Consider the following 19817-nt stretch of genomic DNA (forward strand, 5'->3'; position numbering starts at 1 on the left):
TAAAGAACACACTTTTTATCTACCAAAAATATTTCGTTTTGTTAACCATTCAATATAAACAATTGAACACTAAGATATTTGTTTTATAGTGCTCGAGCAGTTTTTTCCATAATAGCATTGACGTCCGGAGCTATTTTAAGAATGTGCAACAGTCTCCAAAATTGGCTTTCCCAGAATATCGTCAACCTAACAATCCTAAAACAAAATATTGCGGCATGTTAAACGTTCAAAATTACGAAAATGATTATTTATATTCCACTACCAAAAAAAAGGAATAATAACCTCGCTTTTCATCTTTTATTCGTCACTAAACCTTTTCTGTTCGTGAGAAAAATAATCTGACTGCCAATACTTACATTAATTTAAATTCGAACCAGCCCTTTTTAGCTTGACGCAGAATCTTCTTTTTCAAACTATGTCCGGCTTGATCTCTGTCAAAAACTGCTTTTGTAGCCACTCTGGCCAACACCGCATACCGGTCAATTGGACAACCGTGATCGTATGAAATTGCTCTAATAGTATTTAAATTCCTATTTTTTAAAATATAATGTTATCAAACGAACTCGAAATGTGACGTTATTACCTTACAACCAGTAGCAACGTCCTGGGCATTTGCTGCAAACACTCAATCACTAAATCAAAGTGTTCAGCAGTTGCTTTTCGCATATGTTCCTTTTCTTCTATGGTCATTTTGGGTTTCAATTTAAAGCCCATTGTTTTTAATGGGGCTTGCGTTAAAATTGCTCCAAACATCGTGTAATCTGTAAGAAAACTATTGCTAGTTAAAAATAGACATTTTCTGCGAAAAACGCGCCATTTTTGAGGAAAAAACAGTGATATCAGCTCTGAGCCAAATCGTCATTCCGCTTATCTCTAACATCAAAATTTCCTTGATCGTAGCAGTCGTATAATGCTTGAAATAAATAAAATATGAGGATTTTTCAAATATGGGCTTTTTTGGTGTTCATCCTGTATCAACTTTACCGGTTTAAAACATTATTAAACGGGATTATTTTTAAGCAGATCCAATAAGGAATTTATAGTTAGTATCCAAATTCATAATCATGATTAACCTTATTACCTTGAACTCCTAACGCTTTTGAGTAAAACTGCATTTGTTGGTGATTGTTCAAAACGATGGCTTTCCAAAAGTGACTTAATGCTACTCTTTCCTGTTCACTCACTAATTGGTACAGGCCATGATCTAAGATTATTAATTCGGTTTTACCATTTTTTCTTCGCACCATCACTGACGAATAAAAATTTATACAGGATTTGTGATTAAAGAGTATCATATTACAATAAAAGTTACCATTTCCAGGATGTGGATCAGCATGCACGAATCCAGTCTGAAATATCTGATGTCCGAACGACTCAAATAATTTGTTGTTTATATCTGCTAAAGAAAAGCCTTCTGCTTTGAGTTTGTTTGTGTCGTTTATTTTTATTCCGTCCACAAACTCGGTTACTAAAATTCGCTAAAAGTACAAATATTGAAGCACACATTAGATACATAAATACAAGGATAATTCAAATTTAACTCTCACTATTGGGTAACTAAAAAATTTTAAATTGGGGCAAATGCCGTTTTACAAATTTCGATTTTCCGAGTACTGAAAATTTTACTTTTGGTTTTAATTTATTAATTGCTAACCTTATTTGAAGATATTCCAAATATAAAAGTATCTTTTCAATGTCACTTTTTTCTACCTAGACAAAGTTGGTTTCAAATTTGGTTCAGCTTTAAATTGCCCCAAATATACTTTGAATTACCCTGTATACACATTACACATAAAATCGCATTAGAGGACAAATAGGTGTAGTATATTTGACAAAAGTAAAGTAAGTTAGAATCGATTTTATGATGTATGAAGGTTAATATTTCAGGCAAGCAATGAATGAGTTAACTAAACGTATATTTTCTATACAAAATAAATGTCTAACCTCCATTTGCACCGTTGCATTTTAAACCGAGTTTATGTTGAGTTTGACTTTGAAAGTGACAAAAGTCACAGTCTGAACTACGCTTTTTTTGATAGTGATGAGAATTTTGCTATTAATAGTCAATTTGTTTACCGTTTTAGTGTATTCCCAGTAAACTGTAGGCACATGAACGTATTTGAAGTGGGCTAAATCCCTAGAACACCTTTCCGCATTACGAGCCTCCTTGGTAAAGTCCAATTCTTGTTGCAAGGCTTCTACAAAATCTTGCAAAATCCAACTAAAATCTACTTTTGGATGCAACCAGGCTCCAATTGTTAACAACAAATTTATTGTAGTGACGTCACTTTTAAAACGTTTACGAAGGTCGTTGTACTGCACCTTTACAGCCACTTTTTGTCCATTTTTGGTAGTGGCTTGAAAAACCTAAAATATTGTAATTTATCGAGAACATTTTTGACGTAAGTATGCCTACTTGAGCAATACTGGCGGCTGCAATAGGATTTGTATCAAACTTTTCGAATAACTCTTCAGGAGTTTGTCCTAAATCCTCCAAGAACACTTGGTACAGCTCCCCTTTGTTCCGTTTCAAGCACTTGTCCTAAATTAGGATTAAAACTAATTAGGTACTCAAAATTAATAGGTCACGAGTATTTTTAGTAACCTGAAGGACTTTCAAACTTTCAATATACTCTAAAGGTAATATGTGGCTTAAAGACACTAAACCTTGTCCTAACTTGATGTATATACCGCCATTTTGCAGACATCCATCCAGAATTCTATTGGCGCATCTTTGGTGAACCGTGCTCATCATGACATCATAATTGGGAGCGCTTTCCGTCAATCCTATCATTGAAAAGTAGTAGTCTAGGGATATGGCTACACCTATTTTTATTGATCTGAAAATATAAGACTAAAATGAGAAGGGAACAGGCTAATATATGACAACAATTTATTATTATTAAAAGATTCTCGAAAAATATGGTAAATGAAAAGACTCTATACAGGGTGATTCACGATACTAATTGGTGACGGTATATGTAGCTATGATTTATTTTATTTTTTGTATCATCGTTCAAATTTTGTGACCCTGACTTTAGTATAATTTTTTGAACGGTATTCAGTTCTCTGACTCTGAGATCCCACACCTAACACAAAACGACTTCAGAATGTGCCAAAAATATCCAAAATGTTTTATAAATACATATACAGGGTGTTCAACATACTCATATTGGATTTTTTTATATCATTCCCTCAAATAAAGTTAAAATCCAAAGTAATATACAAAGGGTGTGTTAGGTTTGAAATCAGAAAGTTGGTATACTTTGTGATTGGCCCTGATGTATACTTGAAAACCTTGTTTCACCATCACGTCCTGCGCTGTTATTTTTTTATAACAATATGCAAACTTTGAGAAAAGTTAAATCAGTAATTTTTGAGATACTTAAACAATATTCCAGACTTTTTAGACATTCTGTGCCCAAACATGTCACTGTTATACACGGGGAATAGACTCAAAGGATATCGATATTATTGGGAATTACATTTGATATAATATCAGTTATAATGTACGAGTCTTTTCCTGTTTCTTGATATAACATTATATTATACTCTGTCCACACTGTTGTTATACATAAAACCAGAGACTTTTGTTTATGTTATGTGTGATATTGTAAGTTGTCAAATAACGTTGTAATAAGAGTCTTTAGATAGATTTTAATTGACTTACCTTATAAATCGAACAATTCCACTGGCACTAACTACAATACTGTTGTCCTCATTTGCATTGCTACTTACAGTCACAGCTGCAATTCCTATGCTAACCCCCGTTATCATATAGTTGTAATACTTGTTAGGGTGGAAACTGAAATGTAAAACTACGTTTCGATGGGCTTTTGTTGGAGCAATCCATCTGTGTATTTTGCGGTAAGAAGTTAACCATCTTAGCATATTGCAGAGCTTTTATGCTGAAATAAAAAAAATATATTTATGAGATAATGAACAGAATAAGTGCAACTACGGTAATTGCAACTTTAACAATAAAGCTCTCATGTGTCATATAAAAAACATACGACAGGAACAAAATAAAAAATTTCAAAATTATATGATCAGAGGTTTGGCACACTAACATTCTGTGCTAACGCATGTCATTTATAAAGTTTTTAATCTTTGTATCGCTCATTGTTTTGCAATAATTCTCTCTTCTTATGATGGTATTCCATATGAATAATTTTGAAACTTCCATACATATGCATGTATACTCCCGTAATAACGGATTTTGACCCCTGAAACTTAATAATGAATAAAAATGACAGCTCAGACACACGTGTGTTTATGCTTATATTGATTGTATCAGACACGCTACTTTCATTTAAATTTTAGAATTACCGCATAAATCAATAAACGAAAAAAACGTAGCGTAACGTGATGAAAGTAGTTATTTTTCCTAACAAGTGCGAAAAGTGATCTTTTCTCGCACGCGATTTTTCATGTCTCTTTCTAGAAAAGATACCAATAAAGTCAAAATAAATGAAGCAGATAGTGTTTAAAAAAGTAGATATGTACTCGATTTAATAACGAAACTTGTTGTTGTGTCGTGCACCAAAGAAACTACCCGTTTCAAGGGCCGTCGACCGGTTCGTTAAATAAAATACGGAAGGTCTGTACAAAACACTTTAATTTCCTGACAAAACTAGCAAAATCTAATAAAGTTTCCCGCTATCTTTTTCCCTTCTACATCCATACAATAACAACCTTGCTTAACCACACTTTTTTTTTAGGTTGTCTTCTACTTCTCTTCTTTTCCGCCCCATTCAACCGTCTCTTATACCCAACATTTCTGACATTCTCCCACCTAAGAAACATTGCTGACAAAAAAAATGTTTCTTAAAACTAAAATTAAGCTCGTAAAGCTAAACAAACCAAAGATGGTAACTACTTCGGAGAGCACCCGCGGGATGGTAAGTCAGCTGGATTACACACTCCAGGTAAATGTCGCCAGTCGTCTGCCGATGTCAGCTTTCTTATCTCGTTTACGCGGTTCCACACAAACACTCCCCATTCTTCCTTTCGTTGAATCCAATGTACCACAGTGGAAGAGTCGCTCCAAAAAAAACATGGAACTTCTTGTTCAAAATTTACCACCAAGGATGAGTAAAGACGAGCGCCTATGGTGGCCGCCAACAGTTCCAGTCGAGGTATGGTCATTTTTGTAGCTGCTTTACACAGAGGTGATATCCTTGCTTTTGCACCCAACAGAAATACCGACACTTTACCGCCTCGGACAGCTCGTAGAAAGACGACACAAGCATATGCTGATTGGCTGGCGTCACAAAACGTGTGCAAACTCAATTCCTCCGCTTCGTTGGTACCAGCCATTACCCAACGAGGTATTTTAATCTGTTGCAGGTAATGCAACTCATTAATCCAACTCATAAACTTGTGAGCTAAGTCTTCAGTCACTGGTTGATCCCAGGTCAGGTCGTCCTTCCATAATTGTTGAAGCATCAGCTTCGGTATGAGCGTAGTGGGACTGACAAAACCAATTGGGTCAAAAACTTTCTGTGTCAAAGCAAGTATCTGTCGTTTAGTAAGGGCGTTCATCTCCAAAGTAACGTCTTTCATGAAACTATAATTCAAAGTAAGATAATCTCCTTTGGGGTGCCAATTCAGTCCGAGCACTGCGCAGGTTTCTTCAAAATCACCAAAATCCATTCCTCCAGTGCGCTCCCACCCTCTTAGATCAAACAGTCCTTGTTTCATGACGATTGTTGATTCTCTGATGAACTTTTCAACTCCTGCTTCTGTGGATAAGCTAACCATACAATTATCCACATAAAAACTTCGTTTCAATTTTTCCACCGTCTCACGGGTATACAGCAGATTACTACTCGACTTAGTGGAACAGCATAAATTTAAACATTGGGACAGGTGATGATCCAAAGTGGCCCCAAGAAGGAAAGGACTGCTATTCAAACCAAAAACTACTCTTCGGTGGTTGTATACGACTTCGCGTCCTTGAGAGTCTAGCCATAAAAATTTTAAGAAGTCGCGATCTGCAGTATGTACACTTATTTGCAGGAAAGCCTTACGAATGTCCGCCACTACCCCAATCCTTTTTTCTCTGAATCTCAATAACATGGAAGGGATTTGTTCTATCAGATTGGGTCCTTTTTCAAGGCAGTGGTTTAGAGCAGGTTTCTCTTTCTCATGGGCCGAAGCGTCAAAAACCGGCCTTATTTTTGTAGTTAGACTGCTCTCTTTGATGACGGGCCTGTGGGGCAGGTAATGTCCCAGAAGATGATTAACTTTGTCTGGACTAACTTTCTCGATAATTCCTTCTGCTTCCCACTCGGCAAAAATCTGTTCGTATTGATCACATAAACCGGTGGATTTCAACCTTCGAACAACAGACTCTAATCTCTTCTGTGTTAAGCTATAATTGCTGGAAAGTGGAGCATGGTCTTCTATCCATGGTAACCTGACTTCATATCGCCCTTCTGAATCGATGTGGATTGTCTGATTAAAAAGTTCCCTGGCAGCAATGGCAGCTTCTTCTTTGCTGCGTTTATCCGAGGGTTCCTTAATCCCAAGAGCTTCCAGTTCCCACAGTTGAGTAAGGGACGCGTTTTGCACGAACAAATTTAACGTCGTCATGACGGTAGTTGAACGAGCGCCATTTTTGCTCGAAACTTTTCCCATAAGTGTCCAGCCTAGTTGAGTCTCCATGGCGATCAATCCACAGGGTAACTGTTCTCGTCGTCCGGTGTACAACATGCCTATAACATCAGCCCCTAACAACAATTCTATGGGACCAGACTGCCCACTATCTGATACTTGGACGCCCAAAATGTCTAACTCATTGGTCCAAGGTCCGTAAAACACCGGTGGTACAGTTCCACAAATAGTAAGTTGATCCAGGGCTTCAAAAGTATGGGAAAATAGACCTCTACAAACAGTAATATCAAAACACTCATGCGTCACCCACATCTCTGATCCCCCAAAAAGGCAATGTACAACCTTTTCCACTCTTTTGGGTTGACAGTAAAGCTGTGTGGCAGTATCTTTCAGTATATACGACCGTTGTGAGCCAGTATCCACCAGAGCCCTAACTACTTTTGACCCTCTATCTCCTTTTATTGTCACACGCAGCGTTTGCAAAAATACTTGAGTAGACGTGTGATTAGCTAGCGTATGTTCACGAAAATGACTACCACTTGGTTCCTCCGTCGTAGTTGGTTCGCACTGCTTGTCATTTCCACCATCCTGTTTAGTAGTGGCGAGCACATTAAAGAAACGTGTGAACGACCACATAACAAACATCTCATTCTGCCCCTACATTGTCTCGACTGGTGACCAATTTTCAAACAACGAAAACAGGCTTTATACTTAGCGGCCACTTCTTTCCGTTGTTCTAGACTCATTTTTTGGGCTTTAAAACAGGCTTCGGACAAGTGAGTACCTGAACAAAACAAACAGCGATTAATGCGACCAACCTCTGCATTTACAAGACCCAAAGCAGTTGGTTCGTTATGAAGTCTGTCTTTTCCCCGTCTTTGACCGGCATTGTCTCCTCCAGACGACCTCATACCACTTCCTAAACCAAAGCCTTCAGCTGCTAGACTAATGCGCTGCTCATTTTCCACTTCTTGCTTAAGGAAAAGCATAAGTCGCTTTAGCCGAATTTCCAACGAAAAGTCGGTTGGGTCGTCACCACTAGCAGGGCTATTAAAAATAGCTGAACGTTGCCAAACCCTAAGTAAATCCTGGGGTAAACAAGACTCTATCAATGGATACAACATGGCGGAACATTTATCAGTTGTTATCCCAAGTGTCTCTAAAGCTCGCAACTGAGTTTCAATTTGGTCATATAGACTGCTTATCTCCATCTTTTGTTTAGAGGTTGTGTTGGTTAAAATCAACTTTAATAACTCCCTAACATATACCTCTATTTGGAGATCCTCCCTGCCAAATCTACTTTGCATGCTTTCTATAATTTTATAATAGTTCTCACTCATGGCCGGATAGCTCTCAACAAGTTGTCGTGCTCGACTTCCAGCTAAAGTTGCCTGGATTAAATATTCAATTTTATCATGGTTATCGATACTCTCGTCTTGGTGAACCTTTTTAAATTGAGCCCAAAAAGCCAACCAGTCTTTGATGCTACCGTCATAGTGTTTGAACTCAATACGAGGAAGTCTAAATTTACGCATACCTGTGTGGTTATCTTCAATACTCACAGTGCTTCTTCCATCAGCCCCCCTGTTATCACTACTTCCAGTTAGGGTACTAGATTCAATAACCTTGTTACATTTCAGCCTCAGTATAGTAAATTTCTTGGCATAAACATCACAGCTTTCTATATCAGCTTCCAGTTCAGCGGCTGTCGACGTTTCCAACAAAAGATCATATAGTTCACAGTCAATTTTGCTCAGACACTCGAATTTTGACTGTAACATTTCGAGGGAAGCTTGTATTAAGTCTTTGTCAGGATTTTCCGACTGTAACCCCACTTCTAGTTCATTCGCGGCTCGTGTAAACGCACTCCGGTACACGGTACGGCTTTTCTTTGTAATTTCAAGTCCCGTAGCCATAATAAACGATTTGCAAACCCGATTCAAAATCACTCAAAGTTTCGAGGTTAAAACGACAAAGTTCGAAACCCGGTAAAAGTTTACAAAACTCGACTGCAATGGTACGGATTTTCCACGCACTTTCCAGAGTAACACGGGGGTTTTCCAGCTTATTTACAGACCGAAAAAGAGTTCCACTATTTTCCACAATAAGTCCTGTCACGGTCGCCAAATGTTGTGTCGTGCACCAAAGAAACTACCCGTTTCAAGGGCCGTCGACCGGTTCGTTAAATAAAATACGGAAGGTCTGTACAAAACACTTTAATTTCCTGACAAAACTAGCAAAATCTAATAAAGTTTCCCGCTATCTTTTTCCCTTCTACATCCATACAATAACAACCTTGCTTAACCACACTTTTTTTTTAGGTTGTCTTCTACTTCTCTTCTTTTCCGCCCCATTCAACCGTCTCTTATACCCAACATTTCTGACACTTGTATTTTTCTGCCATGGATTTGGTTAAGTATAGTAAACCTTTCCGAGTTTTCTGATCGATTTTGCACTTTGTATAATAATTCAACTTTTATATACCTATAATTTAATAATGATGAAAAATAGGATTCATTAAAAATTATGGTTATTAGTGCTGTTTTCTCAGAAGCTTAATAAGCACAGTCTTGCCAATCTTTAAAAATAATATAAATTTCCCAAAAGACATTTTAAAAAATTGCTTTCATTTTTTTAGGTTTTTCTTTAAATTTTGCTTTAATTCTACTTTCTTATACTTCGCAAATCCTTTAAGTGGTTACTTAAAATGCTATTATTACGTCTATTCAACATGGATTTGCTGATCTGGATTTTTAGAATAAGTCACAAACCGGTAAAATTCAACTCATAAACCTATAAAATTCAGTTAAAATGATTTTGAACTAGTATTGCTTTTGATTTAACAACACTGTATTAATATTATATAATATTGCTTTTAAGCAAATTCTGTAGTTTTATAACTTTATGAAGTGGTATTTGATAGTTACCAGCATTTTGTGACAGATTTAAATCCTATTTAAATTTAACTTTTGAAGATATAAACTACATACAACGTAGTTTTAGTTTAGTTTAATAGCTTTATGGATTTGATTTTGCTGGTTGACATTTTTGTAACTGATTAAATTCGATCCCAAACATACATTTGTATAAACAAGCATTAAGTATGATTTGTACCGGCTTTAAGCAGTATTTTATAGTTTGATAGCTTTATGAAGTAATATTTGACAGTTACCACCAATGTGACAGATCGCAACATATCCACAATAGATAGTTACAAATTACAACTGTCAAAAAACAACTCATGACACTAAAAAATGCCTAATATTATGATTTACACTGATAGTATTGCTTTTAAACAAGTTTAGTAGTTTGATAGCTTCATGGAGTGGTATATTTGACAGTTACCAAGTTTATGACAAATTCAAATAAACAGATACACGTCACATCTGTCCAATTTCTTTATCCAACTAGGATTTCAGGATATAAGTAGCTGGTTCAAAAATCTGAAAAAAGATTCTATTAACTTACTCTCTATTTTACAGTTTCAATAAACAGATTTTGTAAGCATTTTCTCATCATAATGTGTTTTGTTCTGTGCGTTGCATTTTCTGTTAAAGGGTAAGTTAATAAAAAGTTTTCTCCAAATATCCAAATTTGGATGTGGTTCAAATTCCCCAGAGGTGAAGAATTTTTCCCAGACCTGGCAACACTGGTTGAACAGCAAAGCAGGTTGCGCCCTCCGCCCTACAGCGGCGTCTGCTCGAACTGTTTACCAAATAAAACAATTTTGTCCCAAACCAAGCGTTTCGACGTCGACGTCAGTCCAGTCCAGTCAGTCGTATTTAGCGACTGGCCTGAATGCTACTGTACTTGTCTGTTTGTGTCGCCTTTTAGTGTCTGTCGATCCCTCAGCACATACTACCAACTACCCCCTTTGACCAAATAACTAAGGAAACCAATGTAAGTAATTTTGTTTTTTCAAATCAATGTAAACTGTCGCCATCTCTAGGAATTTAACTTGAAAACATAAAGACGCACATTATCAGCTGATTCAAGCCAATTTCATTTTACAATGTCTGAGGTTTGTTATAGTGATTGTTAAACTTTAGCTTTGCTTAAGAGTTAATTTACAAATCAACGTACGTCACTGTAATATTCACCTTTAAAACAATATTTCTTTGTTCCTCACTGGTTTACATACATACAAACACACAAATTCGCTTGGCGATCGATGATGTAACAACAGCCGATGTTTTGATTAGAGTAGCGAGCACTGATGCCGTTTGACAGTTGCTAGAGTGAAATGACCGCTGTTTAGGGCGACTTGCGCGTTTCTCTTATCTTTATCTATTTACGAAAATCACTGGGTTATTTTCCCCGGAGTTGTAAAGTTTCTTTGTTTGGATTAGGAATAATAGCAGGACTTACGTTAATGGGAGCAGAAAGGAGTTCAATGTTTTTTCAGTTGTATGTAGGTATTAATGAATAGCACAAAATGATTTAATACTTCGTATTTTTCTACGACTTAGGGTTTTTAATAACAATATTTAAAAAGGTACTCAATTTTTTTTATTTTAATTTTTTTTTTCGTCTATATTCCCGACGCGTCCAAAGCTGAACGTCATTTAGACAGTTTTGTAAAAGATGTTGTTATGCAATTTTGAACTTGAAAACCTGTAAACAGTTGACAACTGTCAAAACAGTCACGTGACTTTAAAGACTTTGAAAATATGGTAAATTAAACTAAGACAGCTGATGAAAGCTGCGTGACGTCAGTTATTTTATAATCATAGTGTCATGTGACTTTTGAATCATAACGCGTTTGAAAGAAAGCGCCTTAGATCTGGCAAAATCAGTCACGTGAACATAAAAATACAGTTTGAGACAATCTTCTGATTGAGAAAATAACATACAGGGTGTTTCATTTAAAATAAGCAAAACATATTCGTCAAAAATTTAACAAGCAATTGGGTATGTCAATTTTGACATTATATTAAACTCTGCTGTCAGATCAACGATTAACGGCGTTAACTATTGAGTAAAATACTCGGTAAAATATAAACAATCATCCCTGTACACCTACTATAGAATGTTAATTTACTTTACCCCAGGGGGTAAAACTTCGTTGGATGGTTTTATAGCATAAAACACTTGATGGCCGCTCAAACTCGGCGTTGTCAGATTTACTCATTGGCTAGCAACGTCGCAATTTTCAGTTGCCAAAAATGTCAATAATTTTGGCAATTGACATTGGCTTTGAAGGTTTTGTGTTGTATCGGGTTGTGTTTTGTTCTTCAAATATTCAAAACAAACGAAAATCTTTGTCTTTCCACTGTATTCTGCAACTAGTCCGTGTAGCCAGGGCGTAAAATTAACGCAAGAAAGAAGAAGCTGGACTTAGGATGGTTTTTAAAATTTTTAACCAAATAAGGAGCAAGTATGGTGAGTTCTTTGAAAGATGCAACTGGCTTTCAATAGACCATTTTTTCAGTTCAAACTTGTTGAATGGGCCTATCCCACATATCATAAATTTTTGTTTTAATGACTGGAATCGAAAGAATAGAATCAAAAAACTAATTTTTCATATTCTTGAAGAAAAAATTATGGTCGTAAATGTTCCTACATTAGTTTGAATTTGTCCATTAAATTTAAAAGATCTGTTCTGGCGCGCATATGACGTACGTAATTCTGGTCGATTTTATTGGCTGTTGCACGCCAACTGTTTCACTTCTTGTCGCTGATTGGTTGATAGTGTAGTACGTCACTGGCGGTGGGCGTTTTAAATATGAGATTAATGTAGTTTTTATCATCATTTTTTTTCTATTTAGACTTAATATTTTTTAAAACAAAAAAATACGGGTATAATATTTTCAATCCGTCTTTGTAGTTATGAAATAAAAAAAAATTGTGGGACAGGCCCATTATGTTCTAACCAGGTCTATTTTAAGGATAAACCTTTCAGAATTTATCCTGTGGTGCGACTATGTCTATTGAGATGATAAAACTGATGAAAGATTCCATCCTGCATGCTCTAGCAGTGAATCGTTAGTGTTTTGACTGTGAATTTCAAAAAGAACATGTTACAGCCAAAATATCATCATACAGTCAACTTTAACTAAACTATACAAAGCTTAAAAATTATTTATAAAAATATGAAATTAGGTGGGTTATGGTGCGAAAAGCCTAACCATAAAATAATTTACGTCAAAAATAGTTTGCCCGTTCAACACCAGATGACACTGAAGTAGTTTTTGCGTTTCACTCTTTTAACATGGAACCCCCATTTCTTAACCTTGTGTGTTTTGTGCTACAACTCACATTTGTTATTACTTTAATTAAACCAAACAAATGTATTTAGTTAAAAATTAATTTTCTTTATTCGATTTCAGTAATGTAAAAATGGTATTACAATTTCAGAATTAAATACCAAAAGAAATCCGAAGAAGTAACCACTACAAAACCAAACACATTTCAAGAACAGAATAAGTAATCAATCCTAAAGAGGTTAAGCAGGAAATAAGGTGAGTAGAACACACAACATGTTTCGAGTCTTTTAATTTGTTTAATATACCAAATAGAAATAGGAATTTATTAAGATAGTTACTTATGGTGTATACATACATACATATGTATGTATACACAGCAGATTCAGTGCAAATATCTTGGTACTCGTTTTTGTTCTATTACCTAATGAAATCAACAAAAATTCCAGTTTATGATCATCCAGTTTAAAAATATTTTCTCATCAATAAAATTTGGAACAAATGGAAATTTGAGCTACGCTTAGTAAGGTCTTAATTCATCTGATGGTAGTGATGGTCTCTTGGGTAAAGACAACTCATTTTTTTTTTTGTAAAAAAACAATAACATACACGGACTACGTAAGCTTAGAAATGTTAAGGCCAAGACATAAGTTATTACAGAAACCAGGAGACTCAAGGAGAACTCAAGCCTGTTCAAATATGTAATCGTTTACCATCAATTATTGTTGTATTTTTTTGTACTTATCTCGTCAAACTAATCTAACTTATTGTGGTATACTAGCAGTGCATATCCGTAAACAAAGTAGGTACGCACAATTAAATTGATCGACGAAGAGAAAGTCTATTCAAATCATCATCCAGTCAGTGTAATTACTCAGTTTTTGGGTTAATAATATAATTATAATACAAGTTTTCTTACGTTGAATTCATAATAATAGACAAACATATTAGAGATTTTTGAGATTTACCATGGACATCAGTGAAAATTACATCATAATTTATAAATTGGTCAGTATTACTTTGATATATCATTTTACGTACTCTCTGTTCCAGGAGAAGGGGCAGTGACGACATTAACTGTGACGTCATATTAACCATTGCCGGCTTAAGCGTTTTTCTTTTCGCTAATTTAAAAAGCTTTGTTTAACCCGACATCCAACGAGGTGCGTTTGTAGTAAAAATTTCAGATCTCTAACATGCGGCGTTCTTAAGATATTCTAGAAAAACTAGAGTCAAATTTGTCAACCTCTAGTGGCCAAACGGTGCAACTTACACCTGCCCGCTCAACGCCACGTGATAGCCCACTCATTAGCTTTCTTTGGTTATAATGTATAGTGTGTGTATACAGAATGTTTCAAATAAGCAAGTTATGGAGAATTTTTTGGATAATTGCAGAAAAATTTACCTGAAAATCAGTTTTTCTGAGATGGTCTGCGTGGATTACTGGATAACCGCCGCCATTTTGGTACTATTCAATCAAAACTTAGAACGACAAATTTTCACCTTGAAAACATAATTCTGCTTGCAAACTGACACAAAATAAAAATCATTGTATTTGTATGTGTTTGCAAAATTACAAATTAAGTCATTAGACAGTTTGTCACCGGTTTGTTTTTAAATATGTTAGTCATATGGCACATTGTCAAATTACGGTCGTAAATGACATACGTCAAATTTCCATCTCGCTCAGTTTACGTGTAATAGAAAAGGAACGGCAATGACTACGTCACTGCCACTAGTCCTGGCTAAACGGACTTTAATTGTTTCAATCATTGTAATCGTTTCGTTGATACAGATGATAAAACCAAAAAAGGGCATTTTTGATAAATGTTGTATTTTTTATCTTGTATTATTGCAAGAGGTATGATCCTGAAAATTTTAAGTTAGAGGTAAGAAAAAGGATCTAAGGCTTTTCCTGCTAACGTATCTCTATTTCACTAAATATTTTGAGTTAAAAATTGAAAGTGAATAATTACCCATACAGTGGTTACTGTGTAATAAAAGGAATTTTAAAAATAAATATTCATTTTCATTGCGTCAAAATCATACGGTTTGAATCTTAAAATAACCAGTTTGCGAGCATTCACACAATTTAAATTGTTTTGCTCAAAAAAGTGCCAAAAGATTTGGCGCGCGTGTTTCCACTAGAAAAATTATTTGGTTTTTAAAGACAAATTCCACACTCGTATAAGGTTACATCTCGACTGCTTAGAAAAAATATCAAATAAGTCCGTGGTTCCGATCAGACGTAATTTTTTTGTCAATTCAAGTAATGCGAAGATTGTCTGATAAAGTGGTCATGTGACCAACTGTTAAATTTGTTATAACTTTACAACTCCATTCAAGTTTACCTATAGTCAACATGACTATTTAAACATTTTGGGGGACTTTGGATAACTTCAAATCTAGTCTCTAGAGTTTTTGGTTTTGTTACAACAACGTATTGCACCCAGTATACAAGTTAACAAAAAACTGAAAACGGGTTCTTCTGATTTTTACGTAAATTCCATTGGCGTATATTATCTTTAAAAAAAAACGAAAAACTAACCATTTTGAAAGATCTTAAACTAACTTGCATTTTTTCTAACGAGACCCACGCTGTATATTGTTGGATATTTGAATTCTGATCAAAAATCCAAGCTTATCCATACATAGGTATATGTATTAACATAAAATAATAAATAAAAAGCAAAGTAAATTTTAGGTGGTAGAACAATTTTTATGATAATTTGACGTGTTTTTAGCACTAATTGTTTATTTTATGATAATTTTACGGTACAAAAGAGTCAAAACCCCTTTGGCAACAGAGATGTCTGTATATCTATAGAAATACCAGAATTGGGGACTTTAACAAACTGTTATCATCAGCTGTTTTATAGGAAACATAGGACAACATTAGGTTAGAATCACCGTTGGTTTGCTTAGTTGCTTATTCTCTACTAATTATTCTTTGCTTAATAGTTCTTACTTGTAATTTAACTGAGACCTTTATTGACAAAGCTCTTTTTGTGTCGTAGTTGATTGATTTAGTAGCAAAATGCAGTATAAGAATGGGTTATCCTGCTTTTAAACAACATGTTAACGGTTCAAACTGAAATTTTTTTCTATACGCTATTGGTCAACAAAATATTGAAGAATGGTAAAACAATAATTTAAATTAAAACCTTTGGTATATTATTTTGTAGTTTTTAAAAATCGCTTTTTTACGAGGACTAACAAAAACAAAAAATTTACACGATATGAACTTTCTCTCATATAAACATCACACAATTTTTCATTTATCTATACATTTATGTATATGACGATTCATTAGTCTAAATTCTAAGCGTTATCTAAATTGAATTAACAGCATAATCAGTTCTTTGTTTGAGCGAGTTTTACGCGCTCGTATCGCCTTTAAAAAATAGCCCAAAGCTTGTATGCTTTTGCTCCTCCAATCCGGGTCGATGACGATGAATGTTTAACTTTGTTGGCAAACAAAGGACACTCCAATGCGCATATGATGCTTAAACTAGTCGACATACAGTGTTGCCAATCAAAAAATCTATAAAAAAGTTTTACCATTAAAAAAAAAATGTTTGTTGCTATCTCTGAAAGTGTTTTCTGTAGATTTGAAAATAAACTGTTATTTCAGATAGTGAACAGAATGTTAACTTTTCTTTAGTCTTAGTTGATCTACCGTTAAACGAGAAGATTGTCAACACTGCATCACACTGCAGCCAGCTGGGTGCTTAGCACAACAGCTGATTAGCTTTATCCTTTCCCCTCATCAGCTGAATCACCAATATGCTACGTTGCCACGTGTAACAAACCAGAGTGACTCCGAAAGAAACAGTGTGAACATAATTCAGTTAGTCAGGTTGCACAATAAAAAATACTAAAGAACAGAACGTTTTTTAAACTTTACGTGACGATTATAGAATATTGTTGTATTGTTTGGGGTGTTGATAATTAATAGCAGTGGCAACGTCGCCTACCCACAATACACTTGTCTCTCTGTATAATATCAGCGTAACATAAAATTTTAAATCACCAAAACATTACGGTTCGTGTGATCAGCTGAGTGAGGAGCTGTATGTATAGTAGTTGTTTCATTTTGTATTTTTGTTAATATTCCTAAGACTGGTAAGTTTTTTTACAGGAGTTTAAAATTTAGGAAATTTTTATTTTTTTTTTTTAATATTTTACATTTTGCGTGAATTCACTATAATCTATAATTATTAAAAAATTTGAGCACTGAAAATGCTTCTATACATATTTCGGGAAAAGTTAAATTGATACGGATTCTAAATATTAAAATTTTGAATGTTTGATTAATAGATAGGTACCTAGATGCAATAATATGGTGCTATGGTGCAATATAAAGGGTAATTTTTTTCGTTTTACCTCATGAGCAGTTCCAAAAATTTTTGCAAGAGGCGTATGTTGGTGAAAGTATAAACCTGATCGATTTAGAGATTTTGGTTTATCAATAATAATATAAATGAAGTAAAACTTTTCTGACAAAGCTTGTACCAAATGAGTTCAAATCTTATAACCTCATTATGAAAAAGTAGCTTTTTCAGCTTTCTGTCACTTTTTTCTTTAGTACCTCATGTTTAAATTATAACAAATAATATGTTTTATGTTTCACCTATACATTATGAATAAATAATACCTTGGAAACGGTGTAGGGTATGGTGTTCATAACAACCTGAGGGCATTATAGGAGGGCGTCATCATAACGCCCTGAAGCCATTTTTAATATTAGGAATGGCATTTTTATTCTTCCATGCCATAAAAACTACTTATTCCCTATCCTATGATGCTCTTAACTTTTTAGATAATAAACTTTCGTCAGCTTTTGCTGCATTTTCTTTTATATTTTCGAAAATGTTGTCCAACTTTTGTCTCAGCTTTTCACTGACTGACAGGACCATCAAAGTAAACACTAATTAACATACCAGTTAAGGTAACTACCTTACTTTTAAATGCCAGAAATAGGAAATAATTGCTGAATGCATGTTTATGAATGTGACAGATTAGGTGCAAATTAACACATCTAAACTAAACTTACTTTACTTAACTCAACTTAGCCAATATTGAGGGAACGGACATTTTGACATTAGTGACAGTTATCTCGTGGTTTTTGGAGGATAATTTACCTGGACAGTCACGTGACCACTGTCAAAGTAACTGTCATATATCTCAGAAATACGTTTTGTATCGAATATTGCAGGAAAACTTTTCTAAACCCTGATTTTTGCAAATTTTGAGCACCGTTTTACAGTCAGCGACAAACTTGCTTGTCAAGCCCACTTGGAGTGAAAAAATGAGAGTTTTTTACGCTTTTCTTCCTGACTGTAAGTGTCAAAGTTTGAATTGGCAGAAACACAGTTTGAAAGGACAGTCAGGACAAAATCGCCTGTTGATTACAATCAATCGAAAAATTGTTTTCTGGCGGATTGCACCGACGTAGTTAAGGGCACCCTAAAGTTTACCTAGACTAAGTTGTGATTTGACTGTGATAGATCTTGTGCAAAATGTTATAGTCAAATTATAACCTAGTCTAGGGTTCCTTTAAATATGTCGGAGTAATTGGCCCTTAAGCACATTTTTTGAAATCCTCATTAAATTTCCTATCCAACAACCTGTAAAAGCACTAGAAAATTTGGTACAGTCAGGTAGAAAAGTGGTGTCAAAAAAATAACAGTGGCAATGACTTTGAGTCTTTGTTTTCCTTGTTTTTAATAGGTAGGAGTTGGTCAAAATTACTTATAGGTAATACATTTTATTCTATATTGTACTAACTCACCCTGCACTTAAACAGTATTGTTCTATATTTTCAAAATTCTGCATCGGAATATGTAAAATGTGGAATCCGTATCTACGTATGGTTGGTTACGCTACGCTGGTAGTACCCTGACAAATAAGACAAAAACAGTCACATCATCTGTGTGGAAGCAGTGGGACAAAATCATTGAATGAAACAAGCATACACCCATTGCCCTCTACTGGGTAAAATAACTTATTTGAGTACTCTTTTATGTCTTCTAACCGGAGATTAATCAAATATCCCTTATTTTTATTAATAATTTACATTCGAAAGCATAAAAAAGCGTTTACGTCTGCATTATTCATTTCAACACAAAATAAGGAACACATTGAAATTAAATGAGTTAATACAATCCATGATTTAAATATACCAGTCAACGTCGTTAATTATTTTCGTCCTTGAACTTTGTCATTATAGTATGCACCTTCGATTCGCTTTATAATTAGACATTAATAGCTCACTACCTAATAGGGTAACTTGTTGTATCCACATTTATAAATGTTCTATATTTAATAATGCATGGCACTCAATTGTGGTCAAATTATCTTAACCTTGATTTTTTTAAATATTTTTACATTGTATTTTAGCTATAGTTCAAAAATACAAAAAACTCTAGTCCAGTGACTAGCCAGAATTTTTGGCCACAAATGTAGTTGTTTGTTAATACAGTTACAGACAGTAATTACGAAATATTTGGCCGTACGAACCGTTCATATGTTGGGTATGTGTGTCAAAAATTAATAATTAATGTGAACTTGACCAAGTCCAAATTTGAGAGACTCGATTAAATTCCAGTGACGTAGGTCCCCGTACTAAAAATATACGCTTTTTGCAGGCTGAAAAAACATGATGTTCGTATCTTGTGTGTTGCCGGTTGTATATTACAATAAAATATAATATTAGCTGCGGATCAAAACAACGTCTCGGGTTGAATAAACTAAAATAAAAAATTGTCCAGTCATTTGGCCAAGAAATGTAAATGACATTGTCATTTATCGATATTGATAACTACATAGTAATAAACATGAAAACTCGTTATTTTATAATGTTTGTTTGCTTTTGGAGTTCTCAAACAGTTAAAAAAGATAACAAACAATTTGCTTTGGTTTCCTAAAGTTGTAATAATTCTTTGTTTTTTTAGTAACATTTTAACTTGCTAGTTTTGGAACAAAAAATAATTT

At 34.6% G+C, this 19817-nt stretch overlaps 3 protein-coding genes across 10 annotated transcripts in view; 1 reads left to right on the forward strand and 2 right to left on the reverse strand.

Moving 5' to 3' along the window:
- Positions 1-14367, reverse strand: Adck5 (aarF domain containing kinase 5). 4 transcript variants are annotated; one of them, XM_081976222.1, is made up of 10 exons: positions 14227-14367; positions 3671-3908; positions 2606-2840; positions 2417-2542; positions 2077-2367; positions 1313-1478; positions 1082-1249; positions 584-761; positions 357-530; positions 1-195 (listed from the first exon to the last, which is right to left on the reverse strand). In XM_081976222.1, the coding sequence occupies exons 2-10, from the start codon at positions 3889-3891 to the stop codon at positions 84-86; spliced, it is 1671 nt and encodes a 556-aa protein (XP_081832348.1). In that variant the 5' UTR covers positions 3892-3908; positions 14227-14367; the 3' UTR covers positions 1-83. The 4 variants fall into 4 exon arrangements, with proteins under 4 accessions (XP_081832348.1, XP_081832347.1, XP_081832350.1 ...); XM_081976221.1 differs by lacking the exon at positions 14227-14367 and adding an exon at positions 10719-10871; XM_081976224.1 differs by lacking the exon at positions 14227-14367 and adding an exon at positions 10259-10397.
- Positions 4876-8534, reverse strand: LOC145726733 (uncharacterized). The gene is made up of 2 exons (XM_081975956.1): positions 7437-8534; positions 4876-7275 (listed from the first exon to the last, which is right to left on the reverse strand). Exons 1-2 carry the CDS (start codon positions 8532-8534, stop codon positions 4876-4878), a joined length of 3498 nt encoding a protein of 1165 aa, XP_081832082.1.
- TP53INP (Tumor protein p53 inducible nuclear protein) overlaps positions 10376-19817 on the forward strand; it is a 20298-nt gene continuing 10856 nt past the window's right edge. Inside the window, exons 1-2 of one of the 5 annotated variants that reach the window (XM_081976230.1) lie at positions 10376-10518; positions 12976-13079. The gene's annotated coding sequence lies outside the window, so the exon portion shown is untranslated. Of the gene's footprint in view, positions 10523-12965; positions 13080-16795; positions 16947-19817 lie in introns of those variants that run through there. The other 4 variants (XM_081976229.1, XM_081976233.1, XM_081976231.1 and 1 more) reach the window with 4 other exon arrangements.

This window comes from Ips typographus, linkage group LG3, assembly GCF_016097725.1.
Source record: "Ips typographus isolate SLU linkage group LG3, UJ_Ityp_2.0, whole genome shotgun sequence".
Taxonomy (NCBI): Eukaryota; Metazoa; Arthropoda; class Insecta; order Coleoptera; family Curculionidae; genus Ips; species Ips typographus.